A 21,487-nucleotide genomic window follows, 5' to 3' on the forward strand; every position below is an offset into this window, starting at 1 on the left:
CCCACCATGTCTCCTCTTAAGTCCTCTTCTTTATCCAGCCCAAATGAAGCTACATATGATAGGGACAATATATGTTTTCATACTCATATAGCAATATTTATTGAGGCTCATCATTGGATGCTTACTACTGGGGCGAGATTCTTAAAGAAAAACATGGGTTAACCCTAACACATTTATATCTTCCAGTCTAAAACAGATACGTCAGTATATTGAAACAGACATATAGAAATGAAAAAAAGAGCATTCAGACATATATAAAGACATATTTGAGGCTGATAAAGCCTCATGGACAGATATAGACTATATGCTGTCAAAATGTGTTTGCATGCTAAGGTGTATTGGACAGTACTGGCTCCAAAATAGATAACCAATGGGCCTGGAGAAATCTCAGTCAGGGACAAGAGCAAGTAAGACTGCAATCTAACAATGTCTAAGGAAAATGGCTAGAACCCATGTAAGACAAATTTAATCATAAAGTGCAAAGCCGGGGGATCAGATCAAATGAGAAGAGCAAAGTAGGAATCACATTATGAAAGATCTCAAGGCTCCTACTCAGTAATTTCTAAAAGACAAATTACTCGTGCTCAACACAGAAGCCAGAGGAATGAGAACCTTTAATATTTACAATGAGAAACATAAGGAAGAACTGGCTCCCAAATCGGCATGAAATTATACTCTGCCTTAAATACAATTGCTGGACAAAAATAAAAATCCCCAGAGAAGAGGAATAGAAGCCACACATGTTAGTGCACACCAGCAATCCCTGCTAAGGCTGGTGAATGCCTTGAAAGATCCCTAAATTAGACGGGGCTAGGCTCATCAAGTGTCTGCCCTAAGTCTGATACCAGGAAAATGAGTTCCCAGATTCATCTGGCCCACTGGCCCAAGTCAGAAACTGAGCAAGATAAAGCTCCTATGCTGATCAGCAATGGGATTCTGCCCATCAGTAGTAACTGCATTTCCAACCTGGTTCAGATATCTAGGCTTTAAAAAAAGACATGCAGAAACAGATCTCCCAAAGAGATCATAAAAAAAGAAAAGGACCTACATGTACATCAGGCAAAACAGATAAGATAAGTTTTCCCTTGGCCAATCAAAGTCCTATTCTCCCCACCTAATACCTCTTGCCTCTTTCCCTACACCCAATAATATGAGCAATTCAATAAAGAAAAAATTTACTTTATTCCCATAAGGTACTTGAAATCTTTGAGGGTATTTGGATGGGAGTACCCAGTCCAGTGCAGAATCCTCACTCACTAGTTATTATAGCCTTACCCCATGATTTCATTTTTTTCAAAATGGAATTCTCAGAGACAATTCAGACCAAACTTCCAGACTGACCACACCATTCCTCCGGGAGCCACCATCTCACCTGTACGAAAACGGGAAAGACCAGGACTTTGGGAGCCAGTGTCACATAGGTGCCATAGCTTGAGTGTGGGCTGTGGGGCTTCATGATGGTACAGTTCTGGTAGTTACCACAGCCTTTTACAGTCTGCACTGTCTTCATCAGTCTGGATTTCTTCCCCAGGCCTGTGTGGGATTTTCCTTTGCTAGTGTTCCCTGTATCTGCAGGAACAAAGAGGGAACAAATAGAAGGATCTGAAATCTAAGATTCAATACACAAATTCACAAAGTATGGATAACAAAGTGAACTAGAGATCATAACAAAAGCAAATTTGATGCTTAGACCTATTAAGATGAGAACCATGAGAGGAATATGGGTCTGGAAAGATGGTGTGTCCTATTCAAAAGAAAAAGGACAAAGGGAGGGGGAATGAATTAACTTTGTATGTTAAGAAGATAGCTTGTCCTATATCAAGATAAAGCTGAAATAGGTACAAAATAAGAGTGGTAGCATAAGCTAATTAGGAGAACAAGAAATAGCTTGTTTACAAATATTTACAAAAGGGAGGAATTTATGGCCAAACAAGAGATAGAGAACATTATGAAATGCAAAACTGATAGTTTTGATTACATTAAATTTAAAATTTTTTGCACAAAAAATCCCAATGCAACTAAGAGAAACAGAAAGCTGAGAAACAATTTTTACAGAGAAAGATCTGAATGCAGATTGCAGTATACTATTTTTCACTTTCTGTATTTTTTCCCTTTAAGCCTAAGTCTTCTTTTACAACATGACTAATATAGCAAAATGTTTTGTATGATGAAATACATATAATCTATATCAAATTGCTTATCATCTCAGAAAGGAGGAAGGTAAAGGAGGGAGAAATAAAATTTGGAATTCAAGATTTTTTTAAATGTTAAAAGACTATCTTTACATGTAACTGAAGGGGAAAAAATTTTAAAAAGTGGTAAGACTTGTGAGAAAAACTATGAACCGCAGAGGAAGCATAATGAAGATCAAAGATCATTTGAATGGAAATCAGCAGAGACATAAACAAAAGTGATATTGTCATTTGAGCTTTGAGCTTCCCACAGACCTCGTAGACAAGAAAAAGGCATAAATGAGGAGTTCAAGAAATAGATCACAAGCTTGACATAGAAGCCTGATCTAGAAGTGATAGGAAACTTCAATTATCCAGATGTCTGCTGAACTTCAATTATCCAGTTATCTCTGCCAAAAGCAAATGATTTCTTGACTTGCTAAAGTAAGTAATAATTTCATACAAAAAAGTTTAGAGTAATCAACAAAAGAAATACCTATTTTGAATGTAGCTCTAATTAACAAGCCGGTTGCTAAAGTAGAAGTAATCAACACCTGAAAAGAAACTAACCACTCCTTAAAATTTGTGATAGAGAATAGGAAATCCAGGTTGTGATTGTAGTTGTTTGTCCTTTTTTCAGAGGACCATGACATCAGGAAGGTGATATGACACGCAAGTGAATTGGATTTAACTTGAGGGAGGCTGTGCAAAGTCACCTGCCTCACTTTCAGAGACATCTGAATCCCTATGGCAAGATGTAGATAAGATGCCTGGAGATGGCCCTGGATCCAAAGGAAAACCTTGGCCTTTTTAGACTAAGGTTTTTTCAACAGCTCTCAATTTAACTGAGGCCACATCATTCAGTAATTAAGGCTAGGTAACAAAAGAGGCAAAGATTCTCTCTTTCACCTCATCCAAAAGAAAAAAAAAAAAAATCTAAGTAAATAAATGAGTGAATGAATCTGGGAGGAGAAGATCCTCAGGGTTTCTGGCCAAAGAAAGGATAATCTCACATATACACTAGATTTTGAGAGAACAGATTTCAAAGTGTCCAAAGAAAAAACAGATGGGGATAAAATGGACCAAAAAAAAAAAAATCTTCTTGGGGAAGTTAGTCCAGGAGGGATTAGAAATTCTTAAAAAATGAAATTCTGATGAACAGACAATTTTCAGATGATGAAATTAAAACTATTTCCACTCATATGAAAGTGTTCCAAATCACTATTGATCAGAGAAATGCAAATTAAGACAACTCTGAGATATCATTACACACCTGTCAGATTGGCTAAGATGACAGGAACAAATAACGATGAATGTTGGAGGGGATGTGGGAAAACTGGGACACTGATACATTGTTGGTGGAGTTGTGAAAGAATCCAACCATTCTGGAGAGCAATCTGGAATTATGCCCAAAAAGTTATCAAAATGTGCATACCCTTTGACCCAGCCATACTACTACTGGGCTTATATCCCAAGGAAATACTAAAGAAGGGAAAGGGACCTGTATGTGCCAAAATGTTTGTGGCAGCCCTTTTCATAGTGGCTAGAAGCTGGAAGATGAATGGATGTCCATCAATTGGAGAATGGTTGGGTAAACTATGGTATATGAAGGTTATGGAATATTATTGTTCTGTAAGAAATGACCAGCAGGAGGAATACAGAGAAGCTTGGAGAGACTTACATCAACTGATGCTAAGTGAAACGAGCAGAACCAGAAGATCATTATACACTTCAACAATGATACTGTACGAGGATGTATTCTGATGGAAGTGGATATCTTCAACATAGAGAAGAGCTAATCCAATTCCAATTGATTAATGATGGACAGAATCAGCTACATCCAGAAAAGGAACACTGGGAAATGAGTGTAAACTGTTATTTTTACCTTCTGAATCCAATTCTTCCTGTGCAACAAGAAATTCGGTTCTACACACATATATTGTATCTAGAATATATTATAATATATTTAATATGTATAAGATTGCCTGCCATCTGGGGGAGGGGGTTGGGGGAGGAAGGGAAAAAATCTGAATAGAAGTAAGTGCAAGGGATAAAAATTACCCATGCATACGTACTGTCAAAAAAAGGTTATAATTATAAAATTAAAAAATAAAAAAAAATAAAAATAAAAAAGAATGAAATTCTGAAGTCACAAAAGAAACCAATTCCAATGAGAAAGAAAAGGAAAGATTGTCTTAAATATGGATATAGAGGCAACCCACCAATTAATTTGCTTTTTAGAAAGATAAAAAAAAAAATGAAGAAAAAAAAAAGACAAGTAAATCTGTTAGAATAGTGTCAGGAGTGCTCAAAATGAACTGAGGACAATGGATGCTGAGGATTCAAATACAAAGAATAAACCAATCTTTACTTGCAATTAGTGTACATTCTTTAAGTCCCAATTAACATCCCAACTTCTACAGGAAGCCTTCCCAAATCCCTCCTAATTCCAATGCTTCCCCTCTACTAATTATTTCCTAATAATCCTCTAAATGGCTTATTATATATATATTTTTTTCTTGTTGTCTTCCCCATTAGACTGTAAGCTCCTTAAGGGCAGGAACTCCCTTTTGCCTTTTTTGTATCCCCAGGGCTTAGTACAGTGCCTGGCACATAACTTAATATTTTGATTGATTGATTGATTTTAATAGGGGAGATAAATACATATAAAAATACAACATAAATATGAAGCTAATAAATACATACATGTATCTACACAAAGTTGTTAAAAACAAGATAGTTTGGGAAGGGAGAGGACATTAACAGTTGGTAGGATCAGGAAAAGCTTCATGCAGAAGATGGTGCTTCAACTGAATCTTAAAAGAGATGGACTATTAAACAGAGGTAAGGAGAGAAAGCATTCCAGGCATGGAGATGGAACACAGGAGTTGCATGGGAGAACATGGAGAGAAGGCCTTTTTGGCTAGATAACAGTTTGTGGAAGAAGTAATGTTCAATGAGGCTGGAAAAGAAGACTAGGGGGGGCATGCTGTATAGGACTTTAAGACCTAAGCATATTTTATCCTAGAGGCAATAGGAAGTCATTAAAGTTAGTTCAGTAGGAGAGTCATTTAGTCAAAAATGGAAAATGGACTACACTGGGGAGGAGCTTGAAGAAGAAACCCCAGTTAGGAGTCTTCTAATAATCTAGGCAAGAGGTAATAAGGGCCTGGACTTAGGTTCAGGAGTGGAGAGAAATCTAAGCTGTTGAGCCAAATCCTACAAGAGAAAAATTTAATATGGATTGATGTCAAGTTTTATATTCAAATTCACAACTAGCTCAACAACATCTGGAAAGGATCACTGGGTTTGGGGAGGATATAAAAAGCTCAATATTTTTCAATAGTCTTATATGGCAGCAATCTTAGGTTTCACTGAGAGACACAATGTCCAAAGCTGGAGATATGAGCAGTGATAACCTGGCATGCAGAGAGAGCTAGCAGAAGGATAAAGTGAAGGACCCTGAAGTCCTGCCATAGGGGAACTAGTGAAGTGTAATACCATCTCATGCCTACTGGTTTTAATGCTCTCCCTTACCTCCACCTCTTGGAATTCTTAGCTTCCTTGGAGGTTCAATTCCAGAACCACCTTCTATTGAAAGACTTTTCTTATTCTCTAAGTTAATATTCTCTTTCTCCTCAAATTAGTTTATTATTGCAGTACATGTTGTATCCCACTGACCCATTCCATGCCCCAGTATAAACTCCTTGACAGCTGGTATTGTCTTTATACTCTTGACCCCTAATAGGTATATAATAAATGTTTGTGAAATTGGACTGGATTATTGATCTTTTTTTTAATGTCTTGGGCATAGGAAATGGGAGAGAGAGGAAGTGAGAGGGACATGATAGAAGAGAGATTAGACTTATTCTGCTTGGCCCATAGAGCAAAATTAGGATCAGTGAATGGAAGTTACAAAGAGGCAAAATTAGTTTTGATGTAAGGAAAATTTTGATATAACCGCAAAGGCATGGAAACATGGAATGGGCTATCTCTTCATGTAGTCATTTAATCAAAAATTAAATGATGATTTGAAGATGTGATGAAGAGGATTTCTGTTCACATATAGATCATACTATTTGTGTCTAAGAAACTTTCCACTTAAAATTGTGTTTTTTTCCTTATAGCTATCACCTTTCAATGGCATTCTCCCTAAAAAGAGACAGAGACCTAAATATTTAAAAACAAACAAATAAAAAAAAAAACCAACAACTAGAATAACCTCCCAATAGTACAGTAGAATTTAAATTAATGTCCAGGGGAGTAAAGACAGGAACTTGCCTCCCCGAAATTGCTCCAAATTCCTTTAAATAATGACTTTATAAACAAATTTTAGAGTACCAGAACACCCAAAAAGAAGTAGAACATTTTCCAGCTTAAGTCAACTTAGAAGCTCAGCAGAAAAGGTTTGTGATATGGTGTGGCCCCAGACCCAGCCCTAGCCCCAGCAGGCTCAACCAATGAATCAGCAGCAGTACTAATGGCTTCCAGACCTCTCAGCTCAGAGACACCAAAGACAACCTGGAAGGTCAGCATTAAAAAGTCTGAGGAACCAGGCCTAGTCCCTAATCCCAGCACAGACTTTCCCACCACAGACCCAGCCTCAGCTGGACCCCAGCATCAGCCAGACCTCTGAATCGACAGTACCTACTATGTGCCAGGAATTGTGATATGTGCTAGAAATATAAAGATAAAAATGAAAGAGACCCTAATCTCAAGAGAATTCTATTCAATATTCAATTCTGCTCAAAAGAGACAACACACACATAGACAATTAAATTAAAATATGTATCTAGTAATTTTAGGGAGGGGGAAGGTACTTGTAGAAAATGGTGCTTGATCTGAGTTTGGAGCAAGCAAGGAATTCTTTGCATACAAAGCTCTAAAAATTTTAGTTTGAAGTTTGATTTTGTCTGTGTGTATGTATTTTTAAACAGCAGCACTTTTTAACTACAGCTATCTAGCCTCTGCCACTTAGTTCATTCAACTCCTACTCAGTCTCTTTTCACCGTAGAAATCTCTTCCTCTTTCCCTAAAACCCCAGATTACAAAAAGGCTTTATTTCTCAACATCTGCTCCACTGGCCATGTACAGTAATTACACTTCTCTCCTGCTGCTTCTGAATCTGACCCTGGCAGCAATACTAAATCACTTGTTGGGAACCTCAAACCAGGCATTTTCAGGTCAGCAGACAATGCTGAGGGTGTACTGCTACCCTTCTCCCTCCTCTGCCCAGGAAACATAACCAAACAGCATGCTGTCCATGTGCCATGGAACAATTTGGGACTCTGTTCACCCCAAGAAATCTCTCACCACTGTATCCTAAATTAGCATTCACAGGTATGTGGAATGACCTAACTAGAAGACTGTGGGTCTAGCTTTCAGGAACCTATTTATCAGTTCAAGCCTCAAGATGGAATATTTGGGCCCACTTCGAAATTCTTTGCCTCAGTTTCTACAATCTATAAAATGGATCAAGAGCAAAAATAAAATAAAATTAAAAAAAAAAAAATATATATATATATATATATGTTGTCCCTCAGGGTTCTATATTAGCAAGATTAATTCTGTCAAATGTCCTGAAACTGCTCATATAAATAACAGGCATATAGAAAGGGAAAGGGCTGGTTCCCTGCCTACAAAGCTCCCCTTAAAGGAACTAATTATAGATTTAGAATTAAAAGAAGCCCAACCACCTCATCTTAGATAAGAAGCCGGTTCAGAGATATTCTATGACTTGCCCTGGATCAAGCAGACAGTAAGCACAGCTAGGATTCAGTCCCCTTACACACCTTGGGAGATCTGTGACCTCATTGCTGTAGGGATACACTAAATGCAGATCCTTGTGCTCTCCTGTGATTACTGTCCGTGTTCTCCTATAGAGCCTTCAAAAAGGATTACCCAAATTTCTGGAAGACTTTCAGGCTTTTCTAAATTTTCTAGGTTTCAGGGAGAATTCTCAGGTTGGACGCTCCATCCCCATTCTCTTTTTCTCGTCAAACATTTTCCCAAAGGCCTTTGTACCACCAAATTTATGCCACAGCCAGTTTGTAACCACTATGTATCTCTACATTTCCTTGTGGGTCATCAGTAACTTTTGATTCTTTGGATTATATTAACATAGATTTAGAAGAAGGAACACAAGCCCCCTCGTGACAAGAAAACTATGACCCAGAGAGGATGAGACTTGCCTAAAGGACTGTGCTACTGTAAGATTCACATGTGAAGTTTCCAAAATGCAATCCTCTTCTATTCTCTCTTCAATTCTGTATTCAACTCATTTTCCATCTGCAGTGCCTCTCCCAGTTAATGTACTGGTAGACCAACACAATGGAACAGCTGTCCAACAATACATCATAATCTGGACAATAGACAATTTTCATCCATTTAGTTTTTCCCATATAGAATGATAGGCCAATCACCTCTTAGCAATAATGGATCTCACTGAATACCTCTGGGATTTAATGCATTCTGAACAATATCATCTGCAAACAGTTGCATCTTCTAGATGGGAATTTCTTTTCCACATGGATCTTACACAAGACATCCTCTATAACATCCTGTATACATCCTCTATAACAGTGCTAAACACACATCTCCCTGATACATGCTTCATTTGGCAATACTCAAAAAGTTGCTAAACAGAATGGCTGTATTTATCAAGGAATCACTAATGGTCCTAACTTGTGCATGCAAGACTCTACTGAGACAAATATCTTTTGGCAAGCAATAAATACAACAGTCTTGTATTCTCTGAATCTTTCAAATAATTTCATAAATATAGAAATGTTATCAGCTATAGAGAATTGATTGCAAAAGCCTGTCTTTTCCTGTTTTTCATCAGATTATTCTCATAAAAATAACATGGTGAAAACATATAGGTTGGCAGTTATGTCTGAAATTTTTCCCCATTCCTTTGGTATCTTCCACTCTCCTAAGACACCTTGCTAAATGATGCCCCAATGCTTTCAAGACTATATCACCTCTGGCTCAGATGTCTTTAGTGGGTATCAGTCTGATCTCAGGGCTCACTGTTCTTCCCAACTTCATCGACTTAAATGGTATTTTTACCTTCTTGTAAGCTACATTAAGAACTGAGGTTCTGAAGGTTCCACTGTCACTGCTGATGAAAATAGAAACACTGACAAATTTGTTCCATTTGTTATTCTCCTGCCAGTTTCATCTATGAATGCTCTTCCAATGATGTGGCTCACTTGAATTTCATGCCAACTTTTCTTAAACTTCTTTTTGCTTCTACCAGTTTTTGCTATTCTTAAATGGATGCTGCTCACAATTTTCTTCTACCTTATTCTATAGTGTTTTATAAATGTGAAATTTTGTGTTAATTTTGCCTTTAATTAGTGGATATGATTGCATAAAGGGAGCTAATATTTATATGACTTGAATTATCAGTAACTCTTCATTTCCTATCTGATAAGATGGAGTAAGTTTCATTTCTGCCATATTGCTTAGGGTTCATTAGGTTTAGCATCAAGTCTCTTCTAGAAAAAAATTAATATGTAGTTATAATGTCTATAATAATCTTTTGCCCTCTTTTTTTCCCAAGTCTCTACCATGTTTTTCAATATATCTTTCACCATCCTTCCCTGTGCCCACCTTCGTAGTAAGGTCTCCGAGTATCAAAGGATACATTGGTTTGACTTACCAATTTCTTAAGTGATTTTATCAAATTCTTCACATATTTCTCTTTGCCTTCTGTCTTTGCAACAGATATTAGTACACAAACTTATCATATTTAGGGTACCATCAGTTAAGACCTGTACAAGCAATGTTAAAACTATGACTCTTAGAACTTTCTGCTTTCCTTTCCACCATTCCACCTTTTCCTACAGAAGCACAAGGAAGCCACACATGACTAAGGTTCATTTCTTATTTTATTTCATGGATTACCAAGTCCAAAGAAATCATCACCTTGTGATAAGCCTTCTAATGACAAGCCTCTGTACCCAAAGTCAAATTAGTCCTCTAATACTTAGATTCACTCATTCATAAAACTTTTCTAGCAAAATAACTGGCAAAAGCTAAAAAGGACTTTAAAGATCATCTAGTCCAACTCTCACTTTTCAAAAGAAACTGAAATCAAAGGATATAAATCAACTTGTCTAAGATCATACACAAGTTGGTAGCAGATTTGGGATTTCCTAGTCCAATGGACTAGGAGCATTATAGTGCTCCTTAAACATGAGCTGATCTGGTCAGGGAATCTGGAATTCTGCTAACCCAGCTCCAGAGTAAATATGAATTAACCAACACAATCACATCTGCTCCTAGCAATAGAAGCTAAGACTTGGAGGCTTTTATTTCAACCATTAGCAGTATCATCAATAAACTATTTGCATTCTTCTTTGATACTTAGCATTCTTCCCAAGGCAAAAATTGTGTTTCATTTTCCATGCAAGTTAGGGAAAGGAAGTAAACCTAGGTACAGCCACAAAGTTGTCAGCTAATGGCCAAACCAAAACTAGAACTCAGGAGTTCTCATTTCAGTTGTAATTCAATATATACCTAGTTTCTTCCCTAATACTAAAGTCATATTTATTACTTTCCAGTTAATCAAGTGCTTTATTTTCAGGAGAGAATTAAATCATGGTGAGCTGGATGTTGATGGCCTCCTAAAGAGATGTATGGGGGGGGGGGGAAGTGAGGAAAGTGGGGGGAATATCTCTGGGATCTTCCTCTGAAACTCTTCATCGATTGCTTCACTTCTCTGCCACACAGTGTCAAGCCACAAGTCACCCCCACAGCATAATGAACCTATTGTGCTGAAAGAAGACTTTTCTCTTGCTTTGCTCAATTTCAAACCAAGATTTTTTCTCCTTTTTGGTAAAATATAAGTTCCTTCAAGGAAGATACTGCTTCATCCCAACTAGCAAAGGGCCTTGTACATATTAGGCATTTAAATTTCTGAAATTAGCTACTCAAAACTTTTAAATCTCTTCAATTCAAAATGTACATCTTACTCTTCCTATACCTAACAAAAATTCACTCCCCTTACAATTCAGACTCACGGAGCACCATCTTAGAAGGAAATGGCATTTTCTGCTGAGTGATCAACTATGAAAGTTGGTTCTTCTCAGTGGTTCAGTGATCCAAGCAATCCCAATAGACTTTGTAAAAAAATGCCATCTGCATCCAGAAAAAGAACTATGGAGATTGAATGTAAATCAACACATGCTATGTTCACTTTTTTTTTCTGTTTGTTTTTTTTTCTCTCCTATGGTTTTTCCTTTTTGCTCTGATTTTTCTCTTCCAACATGATTCATAAAGTAATGTATATTAAAAAAATAATTTTAAAATAGAAAAAAAAAAGGAAGTGGCATTTTCCCTCATCCCAAAGGCTGGTAATGTCTACTGTTATCTTTTCATGTCCAGTGAACCAAGGGAGTTTTTGCTTGCTGAACTGAACCAAATCAAACTGAGCCAAATCAAATTGGGATCCTTAGACTTCCTATGAGACTTGAATTCAGAAACTGATTCCTGCCCTTGCTGATTGAATCTTTCAACAAAGAACAATTATCAACTAATAGCACACAGGGGATGAGCTTTATATTGACCTAGCTAGTACCTTTCACCCATAAAAGGGAAAAGATTTTCCAATTGTTACCTAGAAAGAAGTATTGTCTTCTTTTATATGTAAGCGAGAAAAAGGCAAGTAACACTGACAAAAAAAAAAAAAAAAAAAAAAAAAGACAAAGGCAGCTCTGAAAAAGGACAAAGGTCATTGTGAAGCTCTCAACATTTCAAACTCATTCCACAGAGTTAATCTCCAAATTTTGAGTACTTTGTACTGTATTTAGGGATTCCCTTCCCAAAGTAATATAAGAAAGGACCAATACTCTCAATAGACTATAAGTCAATGACCTCTGCTGGAATCATTGGACCTGAGCTTTTAGTCAAATTCTTCACCATATAAGAGCTGATATCTTAGGCTTCCTGGAAAAAGGAATTGTTTTCAGAACACAGCAAACAAGTCCAAATTTGTCCCTTTGGATCCAACTCAGTAAGTAACATGATGTCAGAAGGCCTTAGTTCTACTTCTATGGTAGGGAAGAGAAAGCCCAATTTTAAAAGATCCTCAGCTAGTAGCCAAGTACCCAGGAAAATAAAAAAATAATCACTCCCTTAAAAGTGTTTGTCAAATGATCTATTTGCAGAAATGAAGTGATTTACCAGCTCACAACAGCATATCACAACAGGACTTTATACTTGAAGGAAAAGCCAGCATGGTATAATAGAGAGAAAACAAGACTAGAAGTCAGAAAGACTATTTGGCAAGCAAGCAGATAGATTTTTACTCTGCTTCCTGACTTTTTCAAATTGGCCAGAAGGAGCTTGATAAGTCACTATAATAATTATCCAAATAGAGGGCTGGTTCCCTTCTCTGTTAAGTTCCTGGCAGAAGCACATGTATATGTATGTGTGCATATACACACACACACACACACACACACACACACACACACCCCTACTTCTGCTCATATTCTTGCTATATTAAGCACAAAGGAAAATCTGAGCCTAGCATCTAATTCAAAGGGCTCCAGATTCTGCTCTCACACAATTCATCTGTTTCAGGAAATCAAAATAAACTTGAGAAAGGAATTTCTGCTTGCCAGTGTAGAAAGGACCCCCATTTTCTTCAGTTAGGAATGACATCTGCTGAGTAAGTTCAGAAGAGAGCTTAGTGTCCATGAGAGCCGCTTGATATTCCCTGGCCAAAAGCAAAACTCATCAGGAGCTACTCTCCTCAGAATCCAGACAGTTTTGGGGAAATTTGAGATCAAGTTACATGCATGTTTTCATCAAAGAACCTCATGAAGTCAGATCTAGAAGAAGAAGGAATCTTAGAAATTATCTAGCCCTATCTCTTCAATGGGTAAATGGAGAAACTGAAGCCCAGAGACACTACAACTACTTCTAGCAGGCTATATTGCTATATAGCAACAGTCAGATCCAAAACAGGTCCCTCCCTCCTCCTCCAACGCTCTACCCATACCAAAGTACCTCTCCATGTCATAACCTGCAGAGTCAGGGGAGTTTACCCAACTGCAGTGGAAACCATTAATTTGGCAAGTTCCTTGAAGTAGTTCCTAGTCCTAGGATCAACCTGATATTCTTTATTCCTATACTGTGCTTAGTTCACATGCAAGGAAAAGGACCTCAACATTTCCCAGAGGGACCTGCACATCCAACAATGACCAGGTAAATAACACTTGAGAACTCAATGGTTCCAAAAACTGGACTTGAAGATACTAACTGGGAGTGACTCCAGGCTTCCCAGGAGCAGCTGGTTCAACAAACTATCAAATTCAAGACTTCACTCTAGCATTATCCTGATTCTTTCCTCACTCCATAGAGCAGCGGTTCAAAATATTTTATATTATAGAGCACACCACCATACCCAAAGATAGTAAAAGATCTATTTTTTATGAAGGAAAATAAGTGACTTCAGTCTGCAATGTTTCAAACCTTGAAGTTGCAGTCTCTTGGGAGGTCACCAAGAAAGAATTCAGATGGAAACCTCCTCTGTATGAGGAAAAAGTACTGTCTTTGGAGAAAATGTCAATTTCAATATGATTGGGACAGTTTACAAAGAAACAACAAAAATCTAGGAACTGTGATTGGGCAAGGTGTAAAGACTAAATTATTCTAAAAATTTTTGTCACTTTCATTTACCCAGACTCCCTTAGGGTTGGTTAGTCTATTAGAGCTTAGTGGAAATGAAGGGAAAGTCCCAGAAGGCTTTGTTCTTCATACTGCAACTATAAGAATTACAGAGGGGGAGTCACTAACCCAGGACAAAGAGGTAGTCCCATTTCTTTTCAGGGACCTTTATGGTAACAGAAACTGGCAGAAAACACTTACCCTCTGGGATGCTGTCCTCTTGATACAAGGGCCTCAGAAGCTAAAAGGAAAAAACAAAACAGCATAGAATCACCAGCTTAACTATTAAAGCAAGACCTCCTGACTCCACCTCTACCTTTAACATCTTTTCCATCTCTTCCCTCCTCTCTTTCCCCATCCTCCAGCATCACTTTCTCTGGTCTACTGCAAGCACCTCTCACAGGTGTTCTGAGCTCTGTGTTTCTTTTCCACCCACCCCAAACCTGACCTGTTCTTCATAATATTACCAAGAAATCTTTCTGGTGCATAAAATCATATCTTCTGCTTTAAAAAAGAAAAAGTCTTCAGGGACTATTATTCAACTATTAACTGAATAAAATTCAAACTATTTAGCTAGACATCTGTCTCCCTACGCCATTTGTCACCCACTTGTCTTTCCAGCATTCTCCCACATTATTCCCTTCTTATACTGTAAGTTAGAGCCAGGTACTACCACATTCCCTCTGCCCCTTTAAACCTTCCCAGGCCCTCCAGCTTCCATGCCTTTGTTCATGCTTAAAAAGCCTTTCCTTGCCCTCATCACCTGTTGAATTCCTACCCATTCTTTTAAGCACAAAGCAGTTACTACCTGAACTAGGTGGACTTCCCTAGTGCCTTCAATCTTACAGTAAAAACTTTCCTCTATAGACCCTACATAATACTTTGCATTGTACTCATCTCACTCACTTATCATGTATATTCTATTGTCTATGTTTGTATCTATTATATTTAAATTTCACAAGAATAAGAACTCAAGTCTTATTTAAATTATGCATCTCTGCTAGGACTTAATACAATTTTCTGCACCCAATAGGCACTTAATAAAATATCTGTGGAACACATTAATGAGGAGAGAAGTGTCAATCAAGATCTTCAAAGGAGATTCTCTAGGATAAGTTTCAAAAAGAAATACCCAATAACTTGGTCAAAAGGAAAAGAAACAAGATGGGTCAAATAATAAAAAGTTGAAATCCCAAGATGTGAAGAAAGTAGATATCATTACATAAGCAAGGGGACAAGGAAAGAAAGCTGACCCCAGAACAGAGAACCAGTATCCAAATCCTGTTTCTGAGGTGGTACCAATGTGTTCTGAGACAGCTCATTCATCCTGAGCTTCAGTTTCCTGTATGTAAAATGAGGAATGAGTCGAGGTGCCTCTGAGGTCACTTCCAGCTCTAGATCCACAATCTATGCTATAACCTGGTCCCAACTCAGCGTGCAGCCCAAGTTTCCCTCCCTCTTCTCAACTCTTCTCTGGGACATAGCATCCCTGTCAGGTAAAAGACATCTTCAGACCCTTCCTTCCACCCTCCTAATTGCAGCCAGTGTTCCACAGGCTGCAGTACACACTCCTACCTGGCTCCCAGGGTTCAAAGGGGCTAAGATGATGTAGTTGGGGTCAGGAGGAGCTGAAGGCCGGGACAGTGGTGGCAACGTGTGCTGGGTCCGTTTCCCCACTTCACTATAACGCTCCCAGCCGCCCACAAGCAGCCCATCAGAGCTGTCACACACCAGGTGACAGCTGCGGCGCTGCTCAGGTCTGGTCCCCAGACCACTGTTCTTCTCCCGTTTATTTGGGGGTGACTGGAGGTCATGAGTTGACTTGCACGAGGCCCTGCGCAGGACACCACCATCAGGCCCAGGTTTGATCTGAGGGATAATGCGCCACACTAGCAAGATGATCTCACCAGGGCAGTTCCTGAAAGAGGGGTTAAGGAAACAAGGGAGAGGGAGGAGATGCCAATTAGCTTTGATTCACTGATAACCCAAGGAAGAACAGAAGCATTTGAGGGCACAGGAATAGGCAGTGGGGTCAGATACACCAACGTGGGACAAGACAAATGGATCGGGGAAGGCTCAGACAGTCTTCAAGAGCTTGGGGTCCTGCCCCCTTGCTCCCCAGTCACCTGATTTCATGGGCCAGCTCCACGCATTTCCAGTGTTCCACAGGCTGCTCATTCAACTGTAGCACTGTGTCTAGCTGCTGCAGCCCTGCCCGCTCTGCAGGGCCCCCTGCCGGGAGAGACCACCCCCACCATCACTCAGTTACTTGAAGGAAACCATCAAGTCCCACATCTCTCTAGTCCACAGACATAGGTATGGCCTCCAACACGTCCCACAAGTGCTGAGCCTTAAGTTTCCAGATCCAGATCCATGAGCTATCCTCTTTGTCTTCAACCAAAGCCAGGGTCTACCCAAGTTTCCCTTTCCCTTTTCTCTCCTTCTCTGGGATGGTCAGGTAAAGACGTCACTCAATACTCACCCGGGCCTCCCTTCACTCCCCAACCACCCCTGCCTGTCTAAGGCCCACCCTCGTTCCCCTGCTATCCCCCTCTCTTCAGAACTCCTTCCCCACAGAGGCCGTGGCAGCTCTGCCTGACTGCCTACTTTCACCACCTATTTCCTCAGAGAAAAGGGAACATTAGTTGCATGGAAAAAGAGGACAAGTTTGATTCTGTCAACAACTTGCTATGGGATTTCATAAGTTGTTTAACCTTGTTTTCCTCTGTTGTAAAATGAGGAGGCTAAGTTAAATGATTGCTGAAGTGCCTTGAAGCACTGAAATTCTATGATTTATTTCATCTCTGTGCTCATTAGAGCTTGTAAACAAATTGAATTTTGATGAGGTTAAATTGAAAATATTTCTGATAAACTAAATAAGTTTAGTTTTACTTCAAATTGGTCCCCTGATTTTTTCCCAAGAAATTTTTGTTTTGTTTGCAATTCTTTTTTTTTTTTTTTTTAATAATGGTTGACTGGGTTTAAAACATTTTAGCTTTTGTTTCACTATTCAGGTCCCTATTTGCAGTCTATACAAGGTAACAAAACTACAGAGTTAAAAGCTTGGACCCTAAGAGCCTAAAGCCAAAAAGCTGCATCATAATCAATCATTTACTTACCAGAATCTACAGCTTGTACACGAACAGGAGAGTCACAGCAGATGGTGAAACCAAAGCCGTCCCTTCCCCTCGGGATGGTGATCTACAACATATGCCCAAAACCCATTATTCCCAGAAACCCATTCCCTGGAGAAGTGGTATGGAGGAGCTTACAGTCCTCAGACAAAGTAGAAAGAGCAGCTCCAGATTTATAGAAAGTGAGTCTCAAATGCCAGGCAAAGTCTGACATTGTCAGGGAGAACTCAATTTTCTAACCAGCTCTCAGTGGGGAGCTTAGCTTGTGGTGTTCTCCTAATATTCTTACAAGTTTCACAACTTGTACAATTAGTCAATGCTCCAGGCTGACAAATTGCAGTACTTGGCTAACACTTCTGAACAGTTTACAGGTCAAGGAAACCACAATTTTGTTGCCAGGCACAAGCTATAGTAACAATATATCCTGCCCTATCAGCTCTTTCCATACTCCAGGTTCTTTGACAGAGTGATGTTGTATACTCTGCCTCTCTATCCAGAAACTTCAGGTGTGGACTGGGATCAAAGAGCTAATAAATGCTCATCAAATTGTATTCCCTACAGGAAGGTCTCACTAACAAGAAAGCATGTGTCTGTACACAAAGGTAGCAAATACAAAAAATATTTATTGAACACCCCTTTATGTGCCCACCTCCATGCTAACTGCTCCAGAAGATATAAAAGATACAGTTTCTATAAAAAGCTTAGAACCTAGCTGTGGAAACAAAACACACATAAACACACATTCTCCATTTCCCACCTCATTGGTCCTACTTTTCAATTCCCCCAAGAGCCCTCTCCCAGCTCATCATGAACTCTGGCGCAATGGATAGAGCACCAGCCTCAGCACCTTGGTTCATCAGTACCCTCTGCTCCTTTGTTGGAGGTAGAGAATGAAAGGAAGAGATCCATTTAGGAAAGGCAGTCCTGGACAGGGCCAGCCATTTCTATTCTTCTCATGAACTGAGCCAAGTCCCGTCTCCTTTCTGCTTCCTTTTGTGTGTCGTCTCTTCAATCTGTCAGCTCCTCGAGAGCAGGGTCTCGTTTTCTTTTTCACATGAGTAACCCCAGCACTTAGCACAGTGGCTGGCACCTCATAGGCATTTAAATGTTTACTGATTTTCACACACAAATGGTTAAATAGTAAGCAATTTAAGACTATATAGAACTAAATGCCAAGTGAACAATATCAAACAAGCTATTGAAGTTAAGCAAAAAGAAAAATCAGCATAGATTGGAGGTTAGGGAAGGCTTTATAAAGAAGGTAAAATGTAATTAATCATATTTCTACATTACTCATGTTGTAAAAGAATCAGAACAAAGAGAAAATAGTATGCTTTGATTTGCATTCAAACCCCATAGTTTTTTCCTCTGGATGTGTACAGCATTTTCTTTCCATCATTAGTCTTTTGGAATTGTCTTGAATTATACCCTATGGCTGAGAAGAGCTAAGTTAAACATTGTTCAATGAAACTGTGTACAATATTCTCCTAGTTCTGCGCACTTCATTTGGCATCAGTTCATGTAGGTCTTCCCAGGTTTTTCTGAAATCCACAAGCTCATCATTTAAAATGAGCATTTTCTTATATAAAGTCCTACTTGCACTATTTTAACTTAACCAAAGATTTAATTTTTTGTTAATATTAGCTCATGGAAAAATTCCAATGCATGAGGATTTTTTTTAAATAGGCAATGAAAGCAGTTCTTTGGAAATAAAAAGGAAACCATATTATAGAAATATGAGCTAACCTGGAAGACCAGTCTGAAATTACATTTTCAAAGGAATTAAGGTTGATTATACAAATACAGGAAGTAAATTCAAATATATTAAACAATAAAAGAACAATTTAAGTTAAGTCCTATTTTGATGTATGATAAATAGTTGTTCTTGTTTTCAAAAAAAATAATAAGAAGAAAGCAAAATGTAAAATGGGCCCTAGAGAATGGGTAGGTTCTAGATGGAGAACTGATAGGGTATTCTAGACAAGTTGAGAAAACTGGCCTACCTGAAACATAAGGTTTTAGAATTAAAGTTGGCTAGGAAGCAAATTGTGGAAAGCCTTAAAGGTGAGTCAGATTCACACAAGAAAAATTTGATCTCCCAACTAGCTAGCCCTTTCACTCTGGATGGAAGTTTTTCATTTACATAGAAACTATCTCAAGGCCCAAATTAAATCAGGGTATCTGAAAGAAACTAGTTGCTCTGAGTTCCCAAGACCTGTGAGGAGGATCACTAGTCGGCCTTGCTGCTACAGCTCAGGAGATTGTTTCCTATGAGCCCTGGAACGCAATACAAAGCAAGTTTATAAAACAGGAAATCTGACAGACAAGAAGGGAGGGGTGATGTGATGGGGAACCCTAGTCCCATAAGAATTCTGGGAAAATACATAGCCAAAGCAGGAAAAAAAAAAAAAAAAAAAAAGAAAAAGAAAAACAAACTTCAGCAAAGAACACACACACACACACACACACACACACTCTGCCCATGTTCAAGTTCCAAAGGCAAGCCCAATAAGATTCCGGAAACTATGTACTGCACCAGAAGACAAACACATCCTGATATTGATGGCGATGAGGGGAATGGAAGAAAAAAAAAAAAAGATGGAGGTCAATTGGTTCTCATGAGGATCTGTACCTACCAAAAGCAGAGTCTAATAACAGTAGTGCTCTGTTCTATCATACCTTAAGCTATAAAGATAAAAACAGAAGGCATTAGGTCTTATGTTTCTCTTGCTATTTCCTGACAATATTAAAATCCAAAAGAATTATTTTTAGTGTCTAGGAAATATTGAGCACTAAAAATCCCCAAGCAGAAAATATTAATATATTTAAATATATTTTATATAATACTAAGCACATTTCTTACCTATTATTCATTCATATTTTGTAGATAGGCAAAGTGAATCCCAGACAGGTAAAATATCTTATGCTCACATTTCCAGATGTCAAAATCATCCCTTATCTCTTACCTCATATTCCACCTTACTATACTAACCATCTTCCTAATGGGATTTTCCTATTCACACCCACAGACCCTAAATCCAGAGTTGGAGAGAATATTTAAGATCATGGAATCCAAACATCTCAATAAAGATCTGGACAAACTAAAGCCTGAAGAAGTAAATGGCCTGGCCCAAGAGCACAGGAAAAGCCATGGCAGAAATAGCTATAACAGAAACAGAACAGCATGGTTTGGGCAAGGCTTCACCTCAACAGAAAACATCTCAACATTTTCATGTCTGAGTTGAAATTCTTCTCAAGGATGCCTCATGCTACTGTCTCCTTGGTCTTATTTTGTTTGTTACCAGTTTTTTCCTTTGGCTCCACAAGCCAAAATGTTCACCTAGCTTTTAAATGCAAGATCTGATTTCAGCTTTTAAGCCCTCACCAGGTATGCCCATTTCCAGCCTCTACTTTGCCCAAGTTGCATCCCATCCTATCTGTATGATTCACTTCTGCTCCCAATTCCCAAACCAACTACTGATCTACTAGTATTATGTTAACTATATGGCCACCCAACAATCTAGCCATGCTGAGTGTTCAATACATGTTGACTCGTGTATTTCCAAAAATGGGTACAGGCCAGAATAAGAAGGTAAATAAAAGAGAATTGGATGCAGAACAAAAAGCCAAAAACTACTGATCTAAGAAGTATTTCAGAAGAGATAGGAACACTACGTTTAAATTTCTGCTCAGAAGCTAAACGCCTAAGTTACCTTAAGGCAATGGTCTCCTCCAGCCCAGAGACAATGAGCAACAAATGGAAGTGCTTTCACCTCTTTTTCTCCCCTGCCAAAGAAGCCACAGAGGATTCAAAGAACATGAGGAACAAATTAAGTCTTCCTTAAAGAGAGGAGCTGCCTTAAGGAGGATAAGATACTCCTTGCTTTCATACTATCGCTACCTTCTTTTTTTGGGGGGGGAAACCTTCATTTCCTAGTCTTTGACCACCCTCCCCAAAGACCCAAATATCAATCCTCTTTACTTCAAGAGTTTACCCAGGGGGCAGATAGGTGGCGCAGTGGATAGAGCACCAGCCTTGAATTCAGGATAACTGAGTTCAAATATGGTCTCAGACACTTAACACTTCCTAGCTGTATGACCTAGGGCAAGTCACTTAACCCCAGCCTCAGGGGAAAAAAAAAAAAAAAAAGAGTTTACCTGGATCATATTTGCCTCCTAAGACTGAAATGTAAGGATCTATTCCTCATTCAGAAAAGTTCCAGGGTCCATCAATAATCTTGTATCATCCCAAAACAACTCTGCTGGGCGAAGGAAAAGGATGCCTCTCCTTACTATTTCTGGGGAATGTTAAGTCACCTTACTTCTCGAGGCTTCAGGTTTCTCATCTACAAAATGAGGGAAATGGACAAAGCCAATGCTAAATCCCTTCTAATTCTAAAGCCTATTATCCTAACCCCTGAAAGCTGACAGTTATATAAGCCTTTAAAATTCACAAAGTATTATTTCAATAAAGCCTCACAACAACTCAAAGAAGTGAGA

General features: G+C 38.7%; 1 protein-coding gene across 7 annotated transcripts in view; it reads right to left on the bottom strand.

Annotated features, from left to right (window-relative positions):
* The window catches only part of RGS3 (regulator of G protein signaling 3), a 172,270-nt gene that overhangs the window by 108,415 nt on the left and 42,368 nt on the right, over window positions 1–21,487 (bottom strand). For 6 of the 7 annotated variants that reach the window (XM_074293639.1, XM_074293638.1, XM_074293641.1 and 3 more), the window contains 5 exons: window positions 16,973–17,054; window positions 15,980–16,085; window positions 15,429–15,771; window positions 14,055–14,094; window positions 1,373–1,569 (listed from right to left, as the gene is read on the bottom strand). In XM_074293639.1, the coding sequence (XP_074149740.1) occupies window positions 1,373–1,569; window positions 14,055–14,094; window positions 15,429–15,771; window positions 15,980–16,085; window positions 16,973–17,054 (768 nt within the window). Of the gene's footprint in view, window positions 1–1,372; window positions 1,570–14,054; window positions 14,095–15,428; window positions 15,772–15,979; window positions 16,086–16,972; window positions 17,055–21,145; window positions 21,205–21,487 lie in introns of those variants that run through there. The other variant, XM_074293643.1, reaches the window with a different exon arrangement.

Source organism: Sminthopsis crassicaudata, chromosome 2, assembly GCF_048593235.1.
Source record: "Sminthopsis crassicaudata isolate SCR6 chromosome 2, ASM4859323v1, whole genome shotgun sequence".
Classification (NCBI taxonomy): Eukaryota; Metazoa; Chordata; class Mammalia; order Dasyuromorphia; family Dasyuridae; genus Sminthopsis; species Sminthopsis crassicaudata.